The following is a 26,145-nucleotide window of genomic DNA, read 5'->3' as shown; positions in this document are numbered from 1 at the left end:
TCTGGAAATTGCTGGATGGAAAACGCTCTGGCTGAACACTGAATACTGTGATAGAGGTTTACAAGCACAGCAGATGGGTAAAAACAGAAGTTCGTCATTAGGCTGACAATACAAAACAGGGACCCATAAAAATCTAAGTGATTTTTTCCCTTGGTACAATGTCCTCAGCAAACTACCCCTATATGTGGTGTGCTTTTAATAATGTATGTTGTTATAAGGTATAGCAGAAAACTGGAGGCAATGGTAATTTGAATACAAAATGACAAAGTCATGTTATCCCTTTCATGCTGTTCAGATCTGTGAGATCCTTTTTCAATGTTTACTGAAAGAAAAAGTCGCAATTTTTCATCACCTCAACCTGAGACTCATTGGCCTTGGATCGATTTCTGTGAAGCACATATGAAAGTACACATTTTGAATGAGTGTGCAGTGTGGATGCTCCTCGACAATATTGTGTATGTAGTATTTTGGTCCACTGGAGAAGAGGGTAATAAAAGGAAATTGAAAATACTGGGTGAGTATGCTTTATCCTCTATAGTGAGAACAATTCTATATTTCTCACACTATTTCCCAGCTGCAAATTGGGGGCGGGACACAACAAATAAATAGCTTTGCCTGTGTGGCTCTTCATAATCCATCAAGATGGTGAAAGGTTTATCTACTCAAAAGGGCTTAGAAATGGTTTTAGAAGAGAGAATCTTTGGAAGATAATGAAAAGAAAGAATTTGAAGAAGATGGTGAGAGTGACTGTCAGCCAGCTTCAGGAGTATCCCATCAGTAGCCTGCCACAGCACAAGTGGCAGGCTGGCAGGCACTAGTGGCAAGTTCAAAAAAAGATTTAATAAAATGGTTGAGGTGGATGGGTGAGCACAAACATGCTTTTGTGAGGCTAATACAGTGCGCCCTCGCACATCTATGCTCGCAACTTCACCTCATTACTGGTTTTGGGTGACAGTCATGTGATACCGTACATGGAATCTATTGGCTGACTGCATCCGGAAATGCATCACGTTTCATGAGTCACGGACTTCCGTGAGACACAAAATTGCTTTAAACAGTCAATAAGAGTGTCGGCAAAGGTAATTCAGATAGAACGTGGTTTAATATCAGTAAGGGGAGGGTCATAAACGTTTACATTACTGTAAATAATGAGATAAATAGTTTGTCGCTGCATCACGGAATTCGTTAATCGCGTGCGGTTCCTGGAACGCATTAACTGCGAGAAATGAGGGCGGGCTGTAATGGTATTTTGAAAGAAATTAAAGAATGTCATTTTATAAAAGGATGGGGAAATGAGCAAAAGTGAAAGATGTCAGATTCTATCAAACTGTCTGTTGTCCACCACCTACCTACCTACTGTATCCTTCTATCTATCTATCCGTCTGTTCGTCCGTCCGTCCATCCATCCATCTATCTATCATGTCATTTTCATAAGAAGTTCTTTCATTTTCCTTCTTCTCATCTCTTCCTCTCACTACCATCATTGATTAGCTCTGGCACTAAGTAAAGATATGCTCTATCCCCCCATCCATTCAAAGGATCATTGATTATTTCTGGTGTTGAGGAGAATTGCCTACTGTTCTTTCTTTTGTCAATAAGTCTCGCCATCGTCCTTCCATTGAGCATTGAACCTGTCATTTTCAGTTGATGTTTCTATTTGGAGCTGATAGCTTTGGCGTCTATGAGGCATCTTAAGGCTGGAGAGTAGAAGGTTTTTTGCCGCCTTTTGAATCTCAGGGTAAAAACGGACTGTGTGTCTGAAAACTAATGATGTTCCCAGGTTGAAAATATGTTATTCGAATTATCAAGGCAGAATGAACATTATCAAGTTTGTTCATTTTATAGACTCGCTAATGCTTGGCCACCCCTGACCAGGCAACCTGTAAGAGAGCAAAAATACATAATAGAAGCAAATGTCCAGCTATTTCAAATAATTATTAATGAGCCAAAAGGCATGATCCCTAACAAACCCTTATGCTGAGTTATCTTTTATGAATCTTTATTATCAACATAATATTTTCTCCTGGACAGGTTTGTTGGCTTCACTACCACTCCACACGGTTTAAGCAATTTTGTTGCGTCATTATACTTGGAAAAAAATGTATTGCAGTTTCTGTGTAATAACAGTGAATCAGGGCAGAAAACTACTAATATTTTTGTGTCTCTTTAATATCAAGGTGATATTAGATTACACCAAACAGCCAGAGCCACATTAATAGTAGTTATAGACTAATCAAACTAGTAGCCCACTTTTACCAGGCTGTAATGTACAGTGAAACAATAACATTTCTAAAATTGCATGAGTGATGACAATGACATTTGTGACTTTTGACTGCCAACTGGTGGGCAAGGTCGGGTTGGGAGTACTCTGGAGCATGAGCACATTACCCCCATTTTAGCCTCACTCCACTGGCTGTCCATATATTTTAGAATCAATTTTAAAATTCTTTTATTTACTTTTAAATCCCTGAATGCTCTTGCCCCGCCTTACCTCTCTGAGCTTCTACACCCCTATGTACCTGCTCGCTCTCTCAGGTCAGCTGATCAGCTGCTCCTGAATGTGCCTAAAACCAAACGGAAGCTCAGAGGGGACCGTGCCTTTGCTGTTGTGGCACCTAAATTGTGGAATAATCTGCCTCAGCAAATCAGACAGGCCTCTTCTCTGTCTGTTTTTAAATCTCGTGTGAAAACTACCTCTTCTCCTTGGCTTTTAACATCTAGATAGACACTGGATTTTATTTTGTCTTATCTTATTTTATCTTATTTTTATTGCTCTGATTATATGCTTTTGTTTTTACCCGTATTTTATGTTTTTAATTGATTAATTTTACTTATAATATTTGAGCCATTTTGTCTTTTATCTTTAATGTTTGTTCTTTTTTACTTATTGGCCTGTACAGCACTTTGGTCGACTATGGTTGTGGTAAAGTGCTCAACAAATAAAGATTGGATTGGATTGGAGATAGAGGAAAACACTTACATCTTCAAAAACAAAGAGACACAATCTTTAGGTATTTAAGAATCTATTTCAGAGCAATTTCTGATCATGTTTAGATCAATCTGTTTTCATCATGCAGCTTTTATATTTTCTCATTCTCCTTCCTTCCAGATGTCCACCTCCTTGTTTTCTCCATTCCTCCTCCTAATGTAGATCTGGACTGTGGCTGTCTTATTTGCTCTCTTTAAACACAATTCTGAGTACATAAACTCTCCAGTGTCATTGGCCGGCCTACGTGACTCGGCATCTACCGTTTTCCAACCTCAACAAGAACAGGAACAGCTCTCAGATCAGTACTTTGATTTGAACCAAATTCAAACTCAGTCCCTGTGGCCTGAGTAGTTGAAATACCTAACACTTACTATGTGGAGAGCCACCAGGCCCAATGCCAACTACAAATTTCAGAATTCTTGTCAAATAAGCACATATGAATGGGTGGCCCACAAAAATTGGTAGCTGTCAGGCCTTGGTGTGTACGAATTAAAAATATTTTCTGACATGACAAAATGGAAGAATCAAAGCTCTTATATGAATTTTTTTATTCAAAACAAAACAGCTCAATTTTTTTTTTATCTTAAAATATATGATATGTGATATAACTATGCAATCACCCCAGTATATTGACAATGCGTTCAAGTTATGATGTAATACTCTACTTGATTTCCACCATGATCTACTAAAAGTCTTCCTGATTTGCTGGCAAGACATTATTCCAAATCAATTCAGCTGTACAACCACTAAAAGGCAGAACAGTTTGAATGTATGAGGTCTGCAAGCAGAGAGCCAACAGACAATAATGGAGGAAGTAGCTCAGAATGTCGACATTGAAGCCCCAAATGATCCTGGCTGCTGTTCCACTGGTGTCTGTGCGAGTGTATGAATGACCCAGAAATATCATGGGGCTATTAGAATGGGAGGTGTTATAACGCTAATGAGCTGGTTGGCTCCTTCCACTGCAGCCTGCACTACTAGTGTATGAATGTGTGAGTAGATGAGACAAAATAGAAAGTAGAAAGAAAATAACGGCAAAGATGAAACTTACTTTTTTATTCCACTTTGCTGACCTTAAATGAACTAATCTAATCAGTCCATTTTATATTTTTTCAGTAACTTTCTGTGATTAATAATATATTATGGGTTTACATGACAAAGACAGATGCAGATATTATAGAAAGGGGAGGTTGGAAAACAAGTAGGCGGTAGAAAAGACTGGGAAAAACCATGACCAAGATGTAGAGAGTGGTCTGATTTCCGCTACATCTGGCCGGGCTGTTGAGGACAACAACTGGCAGCGTAGCAGAAGTCACTAGAAGTTCAAGCCTCCATGTTTGAAGTGTAATCAGAGATCACTTATCACAAGCAATCAACAAGAAAATCAGCAACAGCTCATATGGTTGAGTCTGAACTATAAACCAGAGAGGAACTTGGCGAGGCTGAAAATAGCAAAGGACAAGTTCTGATGAATTCAGCTGACCTATATGTTTGTGTCTGCTGTGCATTGTATCAATTACCAACCTACGCAGTTTAAGACCACCTGTTTGCTTTAACTACTTGCCAAGTTGCAAAAGAAATATGTTGAATTCAAGCAGATACCAGAATAATCATAGCATGTGGCCACACACATGCTGGGTCATCTTCATAGTCTATTCTCTCAGCATGGCAGCCAAATCCAAATGTAGGCTGATGCTAACTGTAAATATACAATCCCTTAAAAAAATATGGAGCATTAGACTATTTGCTTTTACCGTGTTTAACTGGTAAGTACAATTGGGTTGCATAATCCTCTTCCACTTCTCCCTCCTCCTCCTCCTCCTCCTCCTCTTCCTCTGAGTCTGGCTCAACCACGTCGCCTAAGAACGTGTTGTCATGTGGATTGGTTGATTGTGGATGTGATTGGTCAATGAAAGATGATGGACATGGGGGGGAGGGCATTGGAGAACCTATGAAAGAACACAATGAAAAAGAAAACAAAAAAAGAATGATGAACTTGATGAATGAATACATTGAGACATCAACAGCAACTGACAAAATTATGTATGTGATGGAAGCACAGAATTAAAATGAAATGTGCTGATGGTTTGACCAACTGAAATATGGTGAAAAAAGAGTCACAGCAAGTGAAGGACGATTCCTGACATGGAGTCTTGACACTAATTATTATTTTCAATGTGATTTTTTTAAAGCGAAATGCTTTCCACAGTCATCACCTGGTCAAGGACAGAACACTCTTTATTACTGAGACATGAGTTCAGAATTACACACATACATCCAGTGTCGTCCCTCCCAAAGGTCTACCCTGTGGACAGGTCCGACATTCATTTGAGGTTTTGTATGAACTGACAGTACAGCAGTTCAATGCTGAAACAAAACTGAAAATAATATGATTTGATTCTTTGCTTGAATATTTACAAAAATGTTATTTGGCTTATTAATTTTAGTGAGAGAGTGAGTGTGTTTGCATATGTGTATCTCCCCGGTGCATTGGCGTCGCGTCTGGAGTTTGCCCCGCCTCACGACCTATGACAGCTGGGTTAGGCTCTGGCTTCCCGTGACCCGAGGAAGTGGATCCAGCGGGTAAGAAGAATGAATGAACGAATTTCAGTGAGATAAAAAAATCATAATGAGAGTCAGATTTGTTGGCCAAGTCTCTGCACACAAACAGTTTCATTCTTACAACGTAGTATGTGTACATTGATGTGACATTTTCTATCAAATCCCCAAACCCCATTGTCTTCCCAAAATTGGTGTTGTGACACATTAAAAAAGTCCAGTGTGTTTTGATGGCAAAACAGAGAGAACACAGGATTAGTGCTAAGAGTTGGTGCTCCTGAATAGCTACGTGTCATAATAATTGATGTAATAATTTTTCCAGACATGGTCAACAGCACAATGATTCTGGAGAAAAGCCTTTCAGTCGGATGAATTCTCCAGAGATATTTTATTCAGTTTCTGAAGTGATAAAATGATTAAGTACGTGTAGAAAATACATTACAGTGTAATGATCTATGCTGTATCCCTGAGACAGTTCAACACTATATGCATGAGTTAGAATATCACAGGAGCTGTTGTGGGTTTAGCTTTATCCTGAGTCTACCTTCTCACCACGCCTCCTGTTTCAATCTTCATTCTGCCAAAAAACAGAAGGCAAGTCACCTCAGTGTGATATCCCACAAGTACATTCATCATTCTGAAAAAAGAAATTTTATTCTTTAAAAATATCAGTCGAGAATGACTCATTCAATAGATGGTCTGAGATGGACTAGAGATGAACAGGCATGCTGTTTCGAAAAAGGTTTTAAAAAATCTGATTGACTATTTATGTCATGAAGGTATAAATGTTTCCATTTACCATTGTATAATTTACTTTTTTTTTTTCTGATTGTTTGTGGTTAATTCAAAATACCTGACAATATACCAGTGTCAGTGGTAAATCTTCCTTTTCCCTGTTGGGTCGCTGTTTGCAGACTCTACTTGAATAACTAAAGATTGCAAGAAGATCGTGCTCAACAGGGATAATTTCCCAGCAAAAGATACTATGGAAACTGAGACTAAGCAATGTTGAACTTATGGAATGCAATCAGGCGTAAGTAACTCAGACTAAACTGATTAAGCCTGGCTCATTTAATAAGGCCTCTGGTTGCGTTGTTAAGTGTCTGAAAACAGCCCATGGTAAAAGGTGTCTCCAGAGTCTGTGCGAGGAGGAGGAATAATCTGTTTGGTGTGTTGATTTCTAAATTCACAGTTTGCCCCAAGTTGCCAGTTTTAGCTGAGTTGTTTTGTGGAGAAAGACTTTTACGTTATCTTTTTCTACTGGTAATGAACTGGACTGGACAGCTCTGTTTATGCCAGCTCTGTTGGTTGCCAGTCTTCGTATCAAAGACTCCTTGGTGGTAGACATTTTTACTGGGATTATAGAGGGAGAGCGAGGGAAAGAGATGGATGAGACAAAGCCAATAGAATATTGTTTTTACATTTAAAAAAAAAATCCCGAATCATACCCACTTTAATTCATAAAAATCTGGGTTTCTATACTGCATGTGTGCATGAGCACTGCAGTAAATGGGTCATGGGCAGATATTGTGATTGTGAAAAGGTCAGACACAGCTGTCCTCTGCGGGGACACACCGTTAAGCTCAAATATGATTGTGTGGCAGTTTGTTGTCCAGTTTCTCCAAGGCTCTGATCAATGGAGTAAGAATAATTTAGATGAAATACTCAGTCTGTCATAAAGCTAGGTGCCTCCTGACGTCTCCTATTGTACTGAAGGAACAAGATAAAGCTGTATTCACATCAGTGAGAAATAACCGGAAGGACAACTTGGTGCTTCAAAGACTGGTATTTGAAAAGGAGCCATCAGAAATGATGAGCGTAGAAGGCTTTCTACCTCCTTCTACACTCAGCATACATGAATGTAAATATGATAGTTGCTCTCTGCGGTGGGCTTTGTCTAGCCTTTGTCAGCACATTTTGGTCCATTGGTGAGAAAATTCATTGATTGGTTTTTCAGCTCAAACAAAATCAGTCCAAGAGAAATACAAGTGGAGCGAGAGAATCTGTCAAAAGACTTATGTAAACACAGATTGTTTTCATCATCCATTCTTATATTTGAGTAGTTTCATAATAAAATGACTTACAAGCAGGCCTTGAAATTAACTTTTTTTACTTGGTAGCACTGGTGCTCCCAAATTTAGAAGTTAGTAGCACCAGCAAAGACTTTAGAAGCACCTACCCAAAAGCAAGGCAGACAATATATGTAACATGGCATGTATTTTATTCACAGAACCATCAACACTTTTGTAAACATGTTTGTAACATTAGTTGGGTCTCCTGGCTCTGTCTCACTCACATCCACCTTTTCACTGAAGGCCCAGCAACAAAGTTCTCCTCAGGAGGACCGTCTACACCGGGGGTATTCAATTAAAAGTCAAAAGCCGGCCACCATATCCACATTATCATTTATTGTCAATTTTCAATGCAGGATATGTTTAAGTGAGTACACAGCTAGCTCTTTTAGCTCACCATAAATAAAAGTAGACCCAGGCAAATAAATTTCAAGCCTTTATGTTAGATTGAAGAACACACAAAACCTCAGAATTAAAATATAAAGCGCAAAAAGGGCTGAATAATCCTTTTTATCGTAAATTAACAACATCCCAGCCTAAATAACTGAAAGCCTACACTTCAAGTAAAAAAAAATTAACATGTTCAGAAAGCATGAAGAGAAAGAAAGAAAGGGGCATGTGGCCTGCCAGTAATTTACTTGTACACAAGTAACCTTGTACACAAGGTGTGGCTGTGCACACCGTGTGGTGGTCACCTTGTGGTGGTCTCTGTAATAATAATAGACCTTTATTGTCCCACAGTGGGGAAATTTGTGAATGTTGGTGAAAGAGACCACTGGACTTGATCAGCATCTTTTATTGCTGCATGTATGTCCTCTCTCCTTGTATGTGTTTCATAGTGGTGTTACACTCAGCAAAGTGCTCCTTATCTTTGTGAAAGAACCTGACACACACACACAAGCTACAACTCATCAATGTCCACAGACATGCACGGCGCTCTCTGAATAGCTGCATCAAGCTGTTAATATTTCTGATTTTCTGGTTGCTGTTGAAGCTGATGTTGGGAGTTTTTCCACACATCTCATCTTTCTATTTTCCCCCAAACAAAATGTCAACAACAGCTTTTAAGCACTTCTTCACCACTGTCCCGTCACTAAAAGATGTTTTATGTTGCCCCAAACTCCACCATGCCTTTAGTGAACATTCATTTGCATTTTTCTCGGTCATTTTGCCCTCAGCTCAGACTTCAGGAGATAATTGTGTTCAAAAGATCTGTGCTTTGTGTCATAGTGACGCTTCATGTTACCACTTTTAATTCATGCTACATGTTCAGACCATATGAGGTACAATGGTTTTGAACTGCCTGACGAAGGAATAAACATAAATTTCGTCCACTCTTTGTCAACCAGCGGTTTTCCTCGTTAACCTCCCTTCGTTTGGAGCTATGCTGTCTCCCTTCTTCTGTGCTGCGCTGTAGCAATAAACTCACAGTGGTAGCCAGCTGTCTCACTTCCTGGTACGCTGACAGCGCAGGGTCAGACAAACGATCTGATTGGTTGAACTGAGTGGCACTATTACCGTATTAACTGGAGGAGCAGCACCCGCCGTCTGTAGACGCGAACTGCAAATAAAAAAGAAAATCTACTCTCGTGAATTTATCATGGAGTGGTCACAGGTCCGGACAGAAACATCACGTGGTCCGGATCTGGACCGCGGTAAGCCATTAGGTGACCCCTGCTCTATAGAGAGAGAGAAAGAGTGAGAGAGAAGAGGAAAAAAAAGGCGCACCGGATTTTTTTCCCTGGTCACACCAGTGCTCCCAAATGTATTTAATAGTCGCACTGATAAAAATTTGGGCACATATGTGACCAAAATGGTCGTAATTTCGAGCCCTGCTTACAGTATATAGCTATTCCTAAATATAATAAAGCAATAACTATTTAAAAAGAGATCAGGAGCTTAAGGTCAGGTAGAAAGTGGTCATTCTATTCAGGTTTCTTTATGTTTTTTAAATAAATGTTGAAGAACATCTTTCTCATGATAAAACAACATATTCAAATCTCAAGCAAACCCATCAAAAAAGGGATTTTGAGATTGTATGAATTATTATAGAATTACAGCATCAAAAGCATCAAGGTTGAAAAATTAATTAAAATAAATTGAGGCCATGCTCACTGCAGATGCTTATGAATGCACCACCACACAACTCTGGTTTCTAGAATCACTTGAGAGAGTTACTTTTTCCTTGAATATACTGTAAACTAAAATGTACATTTTAAATAGGAAATTTTATGAAATTTTCTATTTAATTTACTCAGTTTATGGTGTTTCTGACGTGCTAAGGATGATTATTTGGTAGGAACAGGGTTATTTGGAGTCTAACAAAGACACCTCTAGTGTCGCTTTTTAAACCCATAGCCTTGTCCTACAATACAACTGTCGCCTTAGATCCCACCCAGCTGTTATGAGTGTGTGTCTCTGTGTGTGTGTGTGTGTGTGTGTGTGTGTGTGTGTGTGTGTGTGTGTGTGTGTGTGTGTGCGTGCGTGCGTGCGTGTGTGTGTGTGTGTGTGTGTAATCTGATATGTATTGAACACCTGGCTTCTTTGGTACCTCCTCATTCTTTATCCCTCCTTGGCTTGGTTTTGGCAGACACACAGGTGCAAGATAGTTAGAAGATAGTTATAGTGCCTTTCATGAATCAACATTTGAGACACAATCGTGAAGTGGAACCAAATTTATTCACCATTTTATATTGTGTTTACAAATAAAAAACTGAAAAGTAGGATGTGCAAAAATTTTCAGTTTTTTATTTGTAAACACAATCTAAAATGTTGAATAAATTTGGTTCCACTTCACGATTGTATCTCACATGCTGTTGATTCTTCAAAAATATTTTCAGTTTGTTATCTTTAAGTTTGAAGCCTGAAATGTGGCAAAATATCAACACGTTTTTTGGGGGCCAATACTTTCGCAAGACACTGTAGTTGTTGAGACACATTCCAAGGTTGTCAAATATCAGTGCTTCAGTTTGGTGTTCAGCCAGACATGTACATGTAGTGACATCAAATAAAAGGCCATGGTGGTCTGTATTTGGTGATGTTTTGGTGGTTCCTTGAGATCACACTGGTTCTACAGTACATGCCCTGTCCGTCAGGAAAACTGCAGTGGAGACCCTGGAAAGCAATCCTTCATCTCACAGTTCAAACTGAATTAAATTTGTATCAATCCTGCGATATTCTGATAATGGTGAGTATGGAATGAGAACATTCATTAGTTATTACCTAATTTTAATTGTTAGCAGACTTATATTAACATTTGATTAATACATGACTGTATATCCCAGTTAAGACTTCACACTTTCTACAGCTTCTTACATTGCTGATTTCAGGCCTTGATTCCTTTACATTTTCACAATACTATGAGAACAATGAACACAAAGATAATTAAATGCAAGTGCAAATTATTGACTTTTGCTTCTACTCACTTTAATTGATTTGTTTACAGATCGGTTTTGATGAAAACTCTAGAATTAGAACCAAGTTAAAAAAAAGTGTAATATCAGAATGTTAGTGTGAATCTGCAGTGTCTCAATGATGGAAAACAATTCCTTCTGTGATTTATGATAATGATGGCTGCAGTTTGATATGGAAAATGTGCCCTTGAGCTGCTGTATAAAATCTATTTATCTATGTCTGAGCCATTCTAATTACATACACAACCACTTAGACAGCTGATGAATGTTTTTGTGGTACTCAGGACATACACACTGTCTCATACCAGAAAAACAATCTCTTCCATCTGTCTTCATTTCAGAAAAATAAGATGATAAAACCATTTTCACTTAAATGTAAACAAATGTAGTTTACTCAAAACCATTTAATGTGAGATATGAGGTGGGAAGGGGGGGGTAACTGCAGTTAACTAATATGGGACTATAAGACTTGATTGCCACTGTCTTGCTACGTAACCAACATTTGTGTGTGTGTGTGTGTGTGTGTGTGTGTGTGTGTGTGTGTGTGTGTGTGTGTGTGTGTGTGTGTGTGTGTGTGTGTGTGTGTGTGTGTTGTGTGTGTGCCTGTATATGTGTGGCAAACCACAGTAGTGGCACCACACCAAACCATCACAGAAATGCTAATTAGATGACTGCTGCATGCTCCCCCTGCCTCCTCCTTTTTCTCCTCTATGCAAACTGAACAGTGATACAAGTCCAATTGAAGCTAATTAACTGTACACACATACATTAAATTACTCCCAGCCTGCCAACACACACACACACACACACACACACACACACACACACACACACACGCACGCACGTTAATGACTGAAACACTGAGACTTTCATATTGCTTTCTTGTAGGGGATACAGTTTGTTAAGAGCGTTGTGGAGATGGACGGACAGGAGAACGGAGACAAACAATCAGCTGGAGTGCTTCTGTTGGTACCGACCGATCTGTCTCTTCCCCTCTCCTTGCTTCATTATCTGTGTCTGCCTCTTCATTGGATCTGAGGTCATGCCTGCCTTTTTTTGGCTGGATCTTAAATGAGTGTTTAAGTAACTGTCTCAAGGTTATGATTATAGTAACAACCAAGATGGTGGAAATATGCATAAGAAAAAAACTAGCCACATAAACACGGAAATGTTATTTGTCTGAAAATGTGGTTATATGGGAGAAATGCTAAGAAAAATAAACGTCAACTGGGCTACTATTAGTAGTTGTAATTGCAGTTTAATGTGTTTCAATGCCTGTGTTGCTTTGACTGCTTTAATTTCGCTGAACTGAGCGATGACGTTAAAAAATCAGAGTGGTCTGCCGGCTGGGAACCGGCAGTCTGCTGATACAGGATGTGTGCTGGTGTAGATTCTCATTCAAAAAGGTCAGTTATCCTGAGGGTGAACCGCGAAGCAAGTGGACTTCTATTTAGGGTCTGAAGATATTTCACCCTTCACATAATAAGGCTCCTTCGGTTCTAACTGGCTGGTCAGGAGTTGAACTTGAACTGGCAAACACCCTGAGAGTTCTTAAGGTCATTTGTTTACAAAAGCACTATTATGGGTCGTTGGTACCATTGAGGATGCAAATGTTTGTTTTCCTAATGGGGCATTGTGGAAGCCATTAGCATTATTACCAGTAGGACCTGGTGATTTGCATAACAATGTCGGTGTGAAAAGTAAAGGAAATCATGCGAGAATAAAGACTGAGGAGCGTATATAGATTCCAGCGACATTTAAAAACATTTCCATGTTGTCACGTGTCAATGTATTCATTTACAAGCACATCCTGCGAGACTAGAGTTCGAAAAGATTAACAGGAACTGAATTAATTGTTGAATAATTGATTTTAAAAACAAATGCAGAGTTTTCCTGCCCATTAGAAAGTAACAGTTGGGGGTGGTGGTGGTGGGGAAGGGAGGTGCTGTGCAGTTAATGTGCCATCTCTGGCAGTGGAGAGCAGCCACTCTGCAGGACAAAAGTTGAACAGGAGAAGAAACAGACCATGTGCTATATTTTGTTTAATTTTAAATGTCTACTGCGTCCCTGTGTATTGCTCAGCCGCTTGTTTGCTGTCCTGCTCTTGCTCATCTCCATCAAGATGACAGAAGTTCAGATAATGTTATTTCCTATTCTCCTCTCAAAGTTAATTAATGTAATTGAGTCATAAAAACAAAACATGGTTGAAACTGTGGCTTTTCTTTATAGATGAATTACAACTCTGGCGTGTGCTGCACTGCCATCAGTGTTTTTACATCCCGCTTCAAAGTGGTGATGTATTGCTATTGTCAGTGTTCATATGGTCGTCCAATCATTCATTCGCTTGTCCACCAAATATCTTTGCAACCGTTTCAGATAGAAAGATGAAACAAAAAGCACATTACTTGGGCGGCAAAGGGGATGGAAATGAGATGATGACCTCAACCCTGAGAAAAGTAGGTCACAGTCAAATTTCAACTTTTGTACACTCAGGAACCAGATAGGATAGAAAGACAAGGGAGAAGGCCAGTGTAAGACCATAGATCAAAGCTAGTGCTTTGATCCACCCATGCATCTTTGATCTTTGGTCTTACACTGGCCTTCTCCATTATGCAGTAGTCTATGCACTAATTGGATCATGGGTATTTTATTAAATGACCTTGACCTATGAAAGTAGGTTAGAGTAAAATTTTGAATTCAGGGGTATCGCAGGATGTTGCAGTCTGTGACTACCTATTTCCTAGTTCTGTCAACATTACACTCGCTAACAGGGTTGTCCCTAAAATGTCAGACAACTTCAGACAGAAAAATGAAGCAGTTAAGTGCTGTCAGACACTTTCTTGTGTAGGGATTGTGGCACATAATTGATGGTTTGAGTACTTTAAATATGTAGATGGACAAGAAACACTGTTGGCTTAATCACTGCAAAAAAGATGGGCCACAGCATTTGGATCTCTGATTTAGAGAAACATGTAAAAAGTAAGACGTCAACTATGAAGCATTTGATATGAGACACTGTAAAGAAGCATTTTCTTTTTTCACTTTCAGAATCATCTGGGTCGGCTTAGTGTGAATATGACACTCTGAGTGCTGCATGTGGCTTTAATTTCGACCTTTAATTGGCTTCTCCATGACAACAGGAGCTCGGGAAGATATAGCATTTAGATATTTCAGTGTAGAATGGAAAAATCAAATGAATTGACACAAAAGAAAAATCATGAAATGTAATGAAGTGAGAAACAGGCATGAGTGAGGACCACAATCAGGGATGTGAACCATGCTTACTGAGGAGCTGGTGCTACTCTTGAGCCTAGAGCACTCCTTAAATGGGAAAGGGAGTCGGCTTGAGAATCGTTCACCCCCTTGACTGAAATATAATCAGAGTACCCGGCTGAGGTGGGAGGAACAGCCGCAAAATGAAGGAAACATTTGTCCACAGTGATGTGATCATAGAATGAACACCTCCAAGTCTCTCAGTTCCCAAACACAGCCTTAAGGAGCATCTGAAAATTCCAGTTGAGCTCAAAAAATTGTTGATTTTTTGAGCAATTCTAGGGATTCTGGGGTTTTTATTTCAAGGATAACGTCACTTCCAAAGATACATGCTTCCATTGTAGAATAACACAACATTAAACAGTAAAGCAGGGGTGCTTTACTGTATAATGGTCCTTGGGGGCACCAGGTCGCTCCCGAGGAACACATAAGTCGCCCTTTGGCTGTTCTAAAAATAGAACAACTTACTACGTCACTGCTTGCTACGACTAAATTTTAATTTTAGTCTATTGCTATTCTTTTTAAATCACACTTGCATTTATACAGATTTGAAAACGACAATATCTTAAAATTATGTTAATTATACATGAACTTTATATAGGTTTACATAAGTTTAGGTCACCTCTGACCTTCTCTAGTTCAAAGGTCAGTATTGTGCACGTGACTAAACCAGTGATAGTGGAGGTTAAGCTAGCTGGCAAAGTGCAGATGGACGCTGAATACAATTTTTGATCCCAACACATGGCAGAAAAAGAAAGAAATATCATTACCTTCACAATGAATGGGAGGACGAGTTTTGTCTTTTTTTACAACTGTGCCTTTTTTTACAACAACCTTTGTGCCTCATTTGCGGCGCGAGTGTGGTGGCGTCAAAGCGGCACAATGAGGAGAAACACTTCACTGCGTGTCATAAAAGCTACCATGCTAACTACCCACCGAGAAGCACACTACGGGCAGAAAAAGCCTGTGAGCTACGGGCAGCTTTGGGTAAGCAACAGTCTTTTTTCACGGGGCAAGCGAAAAAGTCACAAAAGGCAACCGAATCCTCATTTATAGCTACACATTTTCTGATCAAGAAAAAGAAGGCATTTTCAGACGGAGAAGTTGTCAACGAAACAATGATGATAATTGCTAACACTGTACTTAAAGATGAGAAAAATGGAACCGATCTAATCTCCACCCTCTCTGACGTCCAACTGGGTGCATCTACGATGGCTAGATGCGTTTCAGCTATGTCTGGTAACTTGGCCGATCAGCTGGACTGGGAAGTGGCCAAGTGCAGGTGGTTTAGCATCCAGTGTGACGAGTCTTTGGACAGCAGCAGTGCAGCTCATCTGTTGGTTTTTATTCGGATAGCATTTGAAGATTTCTCGACAAGAGAAGAACTCCTGACACTACTGTCTTTAAGACAACTATGAGGGGAGTTGACATTTATAACATGGTGACAGAGTTTTTCGTGCAGGAAAGGTACCATTGGAAAAGCTGGTACCGGTGACTACAGACGGGGCTCCTGCCATGATCGGCTGACAAACAGGTTTCGTCACTTGCTGTTAAGCTGACCCAGACTTCCCAAAATGTCTGTATTACCACAGCATCATTCACCAGCAGGCTTTATGTGCAAAAGTGATCGGCTTTGGACACGTGATGACTCCGGTTGTGAAAATAATCAACAGCATCCGCTCCAAAGCAAAACAGCACAGGATTTTCAAGGTGCTTTTGAAGATGTCAGATGAATATGGTGGCCTGCTGCTACACACAGAAATCCAATGGCTCAGCAGAGGACAAGTTTAACATTGTTTTTTCTCACTTTTGGGTGAAATCAAAGAGTTCATGCAGTCCAAAGTCGAAGACGTCTCACTGCTAGAGGACACAGTGGACACTTGAACTTGCATTTTCGACGGACGTTATTGGGAAACTAAAGCACTTTAACTGCTTTAAATATAAGTGCTTTAAATGTATTTAAAGCAAATATTAACATTTTCTCTGTAGATTTACAGAGAAAAAAAGTTCCGCACTTTCCCTCTGTGCAGTTGGTGCTGAGAGACATTTAACAAAGTGGCACAAAGGTACTGTGAAGTCATAAACAGACTTGGGTAAGAGTTTGAGAATAGCTTTTGTGACCATGTCCAGCTTGAGCCCGGTGTGTAATTAATTTCTAATAATTTCATGAATATGGACACAACATGCTTTGCTGAGCAACTAAGTACAACGTTCAACTTGGATGCTGGACAGGTGGATATTGAAATCAAAACACTGAAAAATGACCTCCACCTCAAAGCCTACCAGACTACACCAAACTTTTGGTGCCTTGTAAACACAGAGAAGAACAATGGTGTATGCACTGCAGCTATGAAGGTTGCCAGCCTATGTCTGTGAATCAGCGCTTTCTAACATGGACTTCATCAAGATCAAACACAGAACACGCCTCACTGATGCTCATCTGACTCACTCACAGTTGTAGTATCAAGTTACACATCAGATTACAATACACTGGTGAACAGCATGCAATGTCAGTCTTCCCACTAACAAAGAAACAGATACCAAACATTGTCAGTGGCAACATGGCAGCACCATGGTAAAGTTGAATTAAAATAATGAAGAATTATGTTAAATTTAAAATCATGTTCATAACATGTAGCAGTTATAATTTTGTTAAAAATGCATTTTTTTGGTCATTAGTTCATAATGTGACAAGATTTCTTTTTTCTTTGACGTTACATAATTGCTAAACATGATGAAACAGTGAAAATAAGACATTTTTCCTATGAAATATAGTGATGTAAGTGATCATCTGAAAATTTAACAATAACTGAGATTAACAAAGCGCTGAATATTGATATCTGTTTCCCACCTTGTCATTGTTGATAATTATTGTGAGGAATCATAAAAATGATCAGTGTCTTCACAAAGATCAGCATAACTAATCATTATTAATAATGTATAACTAAAGGCAAACTGAACAAATTTGTTATTTCAAGAGAGCCTATCAAACTGGTAGCTCTTCGTATGACTCAGTACCCGTTTTGAAGCTCTCAGTTTCAAAAAGGTTGATGACCCCTGCAGTAAAGCAAATAGAAATTAGCATGTAAACCATTCCATATATTGTTGTGGCCTTTTTGTACCATGTGGTCTGAATGATTGGATGTGCTGCTAATCTATGCTTACAGCTACTGACATGATTGGATTCCCCAGGATAGATGCTGACATACTTTATGTTCACATGAGATAATAATGCGTTCCCCATTCATAACACTCACCATTGAAAACCCGTAAATTAAGTGAGCCGAACTATACGCCAGCTCCTTTTCATTCATTTCCAACTAAAAGCACAACCTCATGCTTTTGTAAGTGCTCATTGAATAGACATTAGAGATGGCGCATATACTATAGCTGCTTTGTGCACATATCAGAGTAGCTATAAAAACCACGATAAGATGAACACTAAAAGTCTAAGCCAGAAAGAATTTATAAGTCATGCCTTAGTAAACTTATTACTTACTACTGATAACTTTCTTGTCCATCCAACATAATAAATCATAACTGTATTATCATATGAGCAGCTCAATGGGCCTGAGGCAAGGTGATGACTGGTTCATGTTGCACTAAGAGGTATTTGTGTGTGTATGTTTATGTGTGTGTGTAATGTAGCTGTAAAAGGGCACAAGCCAGTGTCTTATTGTGGCAGTCCTAAGCCTGGATAAATACAAAGGGTTGTGTCAGGAAGGGCATCCGATGTAAAACCTTTGCCAAATCAAACATGTGAATTAAATGTATGACTTCCATACTAGATAGGCTGAGGCCCGGGTTAGCAACCACCGCCATCGGTGCTGTTGACCTACAGGGTGCTGGTGGCAATTGGACTACTGTTGGTCGAAGAAGGAGAGGAGGAAAATGTGTTTGTGGGAAGAGAGAGAAGAGGAACGCCAAGAGTATAGAACTGAGAGTAAGGATGTTGAATTTTGGAACTATGACAGGAAAAGGTAGCGAGTTGGCTGACATGATGCAGAGGAGGAAGGCAGACATACTGTGTGTCCAGGAGACCGGTGGAAAGGTAGAAAGGCTACCTTTCCACTGGGTTCAAGTTGTTCAAGTTGTTGAAAACTATGGCCTCTGTCATGGTTAGACAGAGGCAGGGTTCAAGTTGTTCTATCATGGTGTAGATAGGAAGAGAAATGGAGTAGGAGTTATCTTGAAGGAGGAATTTTTTAAGAATGTCCTGGAGGTAAAATGAGTGTCAGATAGAATGATGAGTCTGAAGCTAGAATTCAAAGGTGTGATGTTCAGTGTTGTTAGTGGGCAAGCCCCACAGGTTGGATGTGAGCTGGAGGAGAAGGAGGCATTCTAGTTGTACTTCGATGAAGTGATGCAGAGCATACCTAGAAGTGAGAGAGTTGTCATTGGTGCAGACTTCAATGGACATGTTGGTGCAGGAAACAGAGGTGATGGGCAGGTTTGGTATCCAGGAGAGGAATGCAGAAGGACAGATGGTGGTTGACATTGCATAAAGGATGGAAATGGCTATGGTGAATACTTTCTTCCAGAAGAGGCAGGAACATAGGGTGACCTATAAGAGTGGAGGCATGAGCACACAGGTAGACTACATCTTGTGTAGATGGTATAATCTGAAGGAGATCAGTGACTGCAAAGTAGTAGTAGGTGAGAGTGTAGCCAAACAGCAAAGGATGGTGGCGTGAAGGATGACTCTGGTTGTGAGGAAGATGAAGAGAGCAAAGGCAGAGCAGAGGATGAAATGATGGATGCTGAAAAAGGAAGAGAGTTTCATGATTTTAAGGAAAGAGTTAAGAAAGGCTCTGGGTGATCACAGCTAACATGATCAGGGAGACAGGTCGGAGAGTGCTTGGTGTGTCATCTGGAAGGAAAGTAGATCAGGAGACTTGGTGGTGGAATGAGGAGGTAAAGGAGTATATACAGAAAAAGAGGTTGGCTAAGAAGAAGTGGGACACTGAGAGGACTGAGGAGAGTAGACAGGCGTACAGGGAGATGCAGTGTTAGGTGAAAGTAGAGGTAGCAAAGGCCAAACAAGGGGCTTGTGATGACTTGTACGCTAGGTTGGACAGTAAGGAGGGAGAGACTGATCTATACAGGTTGGCAAGACAGAGAGAGAGATGGGAGGAACGTGCAGCAGGTTAGGGTGATTAAGGATAGGGATGGAAGTGTAATGACAAGTGCCAGTAGTGTGATGGGAAGATAAAAAGAGCACTTTGAAGAGTTGATGAACGAGGAAAATGAGAGAGAACAAAGGCTAGAAGAGGTGGCTGTTGTGGACCAGGAAGTAGCAAAGATTAGTCAGAATGAAATGAGAATGGCATTGAAGAGGATGAAGGGTGGAAAAGCACTCGGTCCTGATGATATACCTCTGGAGATATGGAAGTGTCTAGGAGAGGTGGCAGTACAGTTTCTGACTGGGTTGTTCAACAGGATCTGAGATAGTGAGAAGATGCCTGAGGAATGGAGGAGAAGTGTGCTGGTGCCCATTTTAAGAATAAGGGAGATGTGCTGGGTTGTGGCAACTACAGAGGAATAAAGCTGATGAGCCATACAATGAAGTTATGGGAAAGAGTAGTTGAAGCTAGACTAAGGGTAGAAGTGAGCATTTGTGAGCAGCAGTATGGTTTCATGCCAAAAAGAGTACTACAGAGGCAGTATTTTCTTTGAGGATATTGATAAAGAAGTACAGAGAAGGCCAGAGGGAACTGCATTGTTTTTGTAGATCTGGAGAAGGCTTATAACAAGTTGCCCAGAGAGGGACTGTGGTATTGTATGAGGAAGTCTGGAGTGGCAGAGAAGTGTGTTAGAGCAGTGCAGGACGTGTATGAGGACTGTAAGACAGTGGCATGGTGTGCTGTAGGTGTGACAGAGGAGTTCAGGGTGGAGGTGGGACTGCATCAGGGATCAGCTCTGAGCCCCTTCTTGTTTGCTATGGTGATGGACAGGCTGATAGACGAAGTTAGACAGGAATCTCCATGGACTATGATGTTTGCAGATGACATTGTGATCTGTAGTGAGAGTAGGGAACAGGTGGAGGAGAAGCTAGAGAGGTGGAGGTTTGCCCTGGAAAGGAGAGGAATGAAGGTTAGCTGCAATAAGACAGAGTATATGTGTGTGAATGAGAGGGACCCAAGTGGAAGAGTGAAGTTACGGGGAGAAGAGATCAAGAAGGTGGAGGATTTTAAGTACTTAGTGTCAACAGTCCAGATCAAAGGAGAGTGTGGAAAAGAGATGAAGAAGTGTATACAGGCAGGATGGAACCGATGGAGAAAAGTGTCAGGTGTGATGTGTGATAGAAGAGTTTCAGCTAAAATGAAAGGAAAGGTATACAAAACTGTGTGAGACCAATGATATTGTTTGGTCTAGAGACAGTGTCACTGAGAAAACACAGGAGACAGAGCCAAGCTAGCACAGATGAAGATGCTGAGGTTCTCTTTGGGAGTAACCAGGATGGATAGGATCAAGAATGAGTACATCAGAGGGACAGCACATGTTAGAGGTTTTGGAGATAAAGTCAGAGAGACCAGACTGAGATGGTTTCGAAATGTCCAGAGAAGAGACAGAAGAAGAAGTATACTTTATTGATCCCCGCAAGGGGAAATTACATAGTCACTCAGGTTAGTTGACAGTATACAGGGCCCCCTGAACACAGCACACAAGGGGGCTGTAAGCATGCAGTTAATACATTCACATCAAACTACACACACATTGGGAGGCAGAGTGACGGGCAGCGGCTTCGGAACACGCCCCAAATTTAGCAGCTTGTAGGGGGGACGGCACCTTGCTCAAGGACACCTCGGCAGTGGCTGGGAGGTGTGCTGACACTGCCACTGTCAGCTCACACTCCTGGTGACATGATGGCATCATGGCAGGAGCGGGACTCGATCCGCCGAGGGCTGGGGCAATCTGTCTACGAGACATCTGCTCTACTGCTGAGCCACTGCCGCACCAATAGTGAATATATTGATAAAAGGATGCTGAGTTTTTAACTGCCAGGCTGGAGGCCTAAGGGAGACCCAAGAGGAGGTTTATGGATGTAGTGAAACGGGACATGAAGGTACTGTAGTTGGTGTGAGAGGATGCAGAAGATAGGGTTAGATGAAGGCAACTGATTTGCTGTGGCGACTCCTGAAGGGATAAGCTCAAAGGAGAAGATGTGTATGTGTGTGTGTGAGTGTTAAGTTAGCCATGCTTCTGTGAGTGTGTCTAACCTTATACTAAAAGAGCACTCGGAAGCACACAATAGTGTTGAAAACAATTCTTAACTGACAAATCAGGTCACACATACATAAGAATCCATGGACTCCATCGACACAAACACACACACACACACACACACGCACGCACGCACGCACGCACACACACACACACACACACACACAGAAACACTTTGTGTGTCTTGAGTGACTGCTTTGCTCTTGCCTCAAGGCTGACAGTGACCTCCAAGTTGAATCACTGTTAATGTCTGATTGTGTTTGCTTGTGTGTGTGTGTGTGTGTGTGTGTGTGTGTGTGTGTGTGTGTGTGTGTGTGTGTGTGTGTGTGTGTGTGTGTGTGTGTGTGTGTGTGTGTGTGTGTGTGTGTGTGTGTGATGTGCTGACTTTACAAGAACTCCAAACATCCAGGTCTACCACACGTGTCTTGGTGGCGCTAGCAGAATACCAAAAGCTGCCATGTAAAGCTGATAGCAACTGCAAAATAACTCATATCTCTAGGAATGCTACCAGTTCTTTTTCCGTCTACCTGCCTTTTTGTAGGTTTTCCATTAGTTAGCAGCTCCTTGTACCAACTGTTTCCATTGGTCATAAGGAATCATGATTGGGTCTGTGCTATCAATGCATGGTACAATGGAATATCCTGCACAGCACAATCCCATGAACCATAAGGATGTAAACCAACAGTAGCCATTGTGGCTGAAGGTATTTAATTTTTAACTGTAACCCTGCAGTAATATGTACAGCATTAACTTGTCTGATGGAGAAAAAGGTAATGAATGCATACGGCCTTAAAAACAGTACTGAAAGCTATTACAGAATTTATTTTTTCATGACATCTCATTTTATACAATTATGTGACTTTTTTAATGTGTCAAATACTCAGTCTTTCCTATTCAAGGTTGGGTGAAGGTAAAATAATCCAAAGTCATTCCCATATTATCCAGCATCCTTTTCCTGCTTCTACTGTTGTGGTTCACTCTATTGGGTATACATCACATGTCACACAACACGCAAGTATGGGGAATGGAAATAAATAAAGTAGAGGCATTGCAATGAGTCTGTGTAATAGCTTGGCCCCCCCCCCCCCCCACAACTTTGGCTGTAGTCTTTGAAGTCTTTCTGTTCACTAACTAAATGAAACAAAATCTATCTTTAAGCTGTCAGTTTTTAATCTGGCCTTTCTTTCAGCCTTACCGCATCGTGTCTACACACCAGTCCTAAAATTTGCGTATGTGCGAGTGTGTGTATACATGTGTGCGAGAAAGAGAGAGAGCGAGGCAGAGAGATGGAGAGAGAAAAAAGAGTTTGTGTGTGCAACACAGCAGAACAGATGGTAGCGGGCAGATCACAATTTGCAATAATCATCTATATTTCACTAACTCATAATTATCCTGATTGGATCTGTATGCTGCCTGCCTGTGACATGTGACACATGCCATTCAGTCTGTGGTTATTAGAATGATGAAGAGGCACCGTGCTCAAATCCCATTTCCAATCTGATCATGCACTTTTCAGTAATGCTAACACTTTGTTACGTTAATTTATAGATGGTAAAATAACTATAGTAAAAGTTAGCTGCCATGACATCTTATACATCTGAAGTATATTATGTTTACACAGTACAGATTCTGATTTATTGTTTTCAGCATATATTTTTTTTATACATTATTTTTTCAGCTGCTGCAAATGCAACCTAGATTGTTCTAATTACATTTGACACGCATTTATAACACAGATTACACAACTGCATAACTGCATGCTTAGTATTGACCCAAAGAGAGAAATAATTAGTGGATATATGAGGTTATGGGTTCCAGTCCCTGGTGTAAGACATGAATACAGCCAAGGTTATGGTTTCCAGCTGTTCAACCTAACTGAGCTCATGAGTGTGTATGGGTCTGCATTTTTTAACTCAGGTGAGTGGGTCTATATAAAGCTATATCACTTTTCTCCCTCTTTTCCCCCTTCCCCCCCAACCCCACCCTTCTTTAGGCTAGATTCCCTTTTTTTGTTGCCTTTACCCTCTCCTCCTATGTGTGATATTCCCTTTCCCCATCTTAATAATCAGTGGATGACAGCGCAGCACTCGGCGAAATCCGTGGAAAGTGATTTATTACAGCCACTCATGCACATTCTCTCTCTTTCACACACACACACACACACACACACACACACACACACACACACACACACACACACACACACACACACACACACACACACACACACACACACACACACACACACACACACACACACACACACACACACACACACACACACTGATTTATTGCTGTGCATGTAGACAGTAGTTCAAGGGTAAGGGATTAGTCTAACACACACTTAACACCATATGATGAGTACACATTTAGACAGAGGCCATGATTTTCATAAACACACTCTGGCATGCCACTGTTTCATAACTCCGGGCACAATAAATAGATTCATAAACCAAAGTGAGCAAAGAAATATTTTGAAACAAAAAGAGAGAAGAAAACTCAATTAGAACAAAATACAAATCAAAGAAAGCATACAAACGTGTTAATATATTTATCATCATTTACATCATGTTTTATACTGATACTATTAATAAAATTGGAAGAAAATGAATGCTTTGTAAAAGAATGTGCAAAAATACAAAAATAAATTGATTAAATCTTATTTCAAAGTGACATTACTAAGTTTGTGTCTTGTGCAAAGAAGCAAGTCCTAGAAACATACAATAATAAACATACTGTATCTGATGTTTGAATTATATGTAAAAATCTACTTTCAATGTGTGATTCCATGTTCCAGGGTCCTTTGATTGCTGCTAGTCCCACACAGCCTCTTGGTTCACTGCCTCTGGATGAACATGATATATTATCAACAGACTTGGGCGGCCTTAATTTGCAAATATCAGTATGAGCCTCAGAAAACACACATAGGTCAAACTGTCCAAACATATGTAGAGTGGATGAAAAAAAGTTGCTGTAGGGGCCTGGGAGCCCGAAAGCCCAACCAGATGCACACTCTTCCTCAGTGCTACATAATCCATCAGCTCTACAGACAGTTGGGATAAAAAAAGGGCCTGGACCAACGGAGCAGAACACCGATGCACAGTAAACCATGGAATGCAAAGTAAAGTAAACCACTGATGGACACACAAAGCCTTTTCTAAGCCATTTCTGTTGTCTCCATTTCTACCTAATTATACTTGTGTCAAGATTGATTGAACGGACTGAATATGAAGGCGATACACCCCAGGGTCGTCCAGGCAGTGACTGCTGCACCGTGCACCTATCTGCAACAAGCACGCATACATATCAGGCAAACACACGCCAACTCTGTCCCAAAGGACCCGACCCCAGTCTGGGACCAGGCCTGTTTTGTCACGAATCAAAAGAAGTGCTTCTTTTAAAATACAATTAAACTTTTTTCAGACAATACTGACAAATAAAAAGCAAACATCAATAAGTTTTGTACTAGTGTTATTTGTTTACATGCTTGGTGCAGTGCTGTATGAAGTGTATTTGTCGAACAACGACAATGTACCTCATCTAGACAAATGGGTCAGCAGTTAAAATGCCAGCACTGACCCTGCTGTCACTTTCCATCAAAGTCTGCTGCTAGATGGGTCTATATGTATGTATGTGTGTGTGTGTGTTGGTGCTCATGTTGAGGATTAAGACAAAGAGATATTATATGCAAGGACAAAGCTGCTGACTGGACTGAACATTTCAGTTTGTCAACATTAAATAGACTTATAAGGGTTGTGTGTCCTCCATTTCTTTGTGGAAGTCTTTATTTTCTAATGTGGAGATACGTCACTTCAAACACAGTAATATCTGTTTCTCTTTGGGCTTTTTTTGTTCTCTTCTAGAGGTATTAAATTGTCAAAACACTTTTTTGCATTGCTACTTCTTAATTTAGCTGCGGTGTACTCCAATTAAAATTACTTTCTTGATTTCTCTTTTATTCAAGCTTTCCGCGGAACTGTCATCGCATTACAAAGCAAAGACTTCTACTGCTAGCTTAACTACAGTTTTTCTTTGTGTGAGTGAAAGCTTTGTTTACATCAGCTGTAACATTTCCAGAATTATCTCTTGTTTGACCTGTTTTAAGATGTTCTTTATTTTAACCTTCTAGCTATTGTCTTAACTTCCCCCGTTCACTATATCTTTCCATTTTAAATCAAGCTGTTTCATAAACATGACAGTCAAGAAGGTTCATGCCGCCAAGATGCTATATTATTGACAGATGTAGTATTACAGGCAAATATAAGATGATTAAGAAGTGGGATGCTTTTTTGCATGGGACAAAATGTGACAATGAAATCATGGAAAAACAAAATACAACATAGAAATACAAGGGGGTGGCAGTGGTGCAGTGGTAGAGCTGGCGGTAGAGAGGGTCGTCCAATGTTCCTAAGATTGGAGGTTCGATTCATGCTCCCGCCCAAAAAAACCACCCGGAGTATGAGCTGACAGCGGGAGGTGTCAGCTCACCTCCGGAGCACTGCCGAGGTGCCCTTGAACAAGGCGCCGCCACCCTTCACAAGTTGCTCATTTGGGGCCCTCCACAAAGGGGCTGCTGCCACTCTACCTCCCTCTGCATGCCTACAGGCCCCCTTGT

The 26,145-nt window shown here is 40.5% G+C and overlaps 1 protein-coding gene across 2 annotated transcripts in view; it reads right to left on the bottom strand.

Moving 5' to 3' along the window:
* LOC137599637 (teneurin-3-like) overlaps positions 1–26,145 on the bottom strand; it is a 221,358-nt gene that overhangs the window by 103,503 nt on the left and 91,710 nt on the right. For both annotated transcript variants that reach the window (XM_068320595.1, XM_068320596.1), the window contains one exon: positions 4,744–4,938. In XM_068320595.1, the coding sequence (XP_068176696.1) occupies positions 4,744–4,938 (195 nt within the window). The remainder of the gene's footprint in view (positions 1–4,743; positions 4,939–26,145) is intronic.

This window comes from Antennarius striatus, chromosome 8, assembly GCF_040054535.1.
Source record: "Antennarius striatus isolate MH-2024 chromosome 8, ASM4005453v1, whole genome shotgun sequence".
Classification (NCBI taxonomy): Eukaryota; Metazoa; Chordata; class Actinopteri; order Lophiiformes; family Antennariidae; genus Antennarius; species Antennarius striatus.
This window is presented reverse-complemented; position numbering and strand designations above follow the sequence as displayed.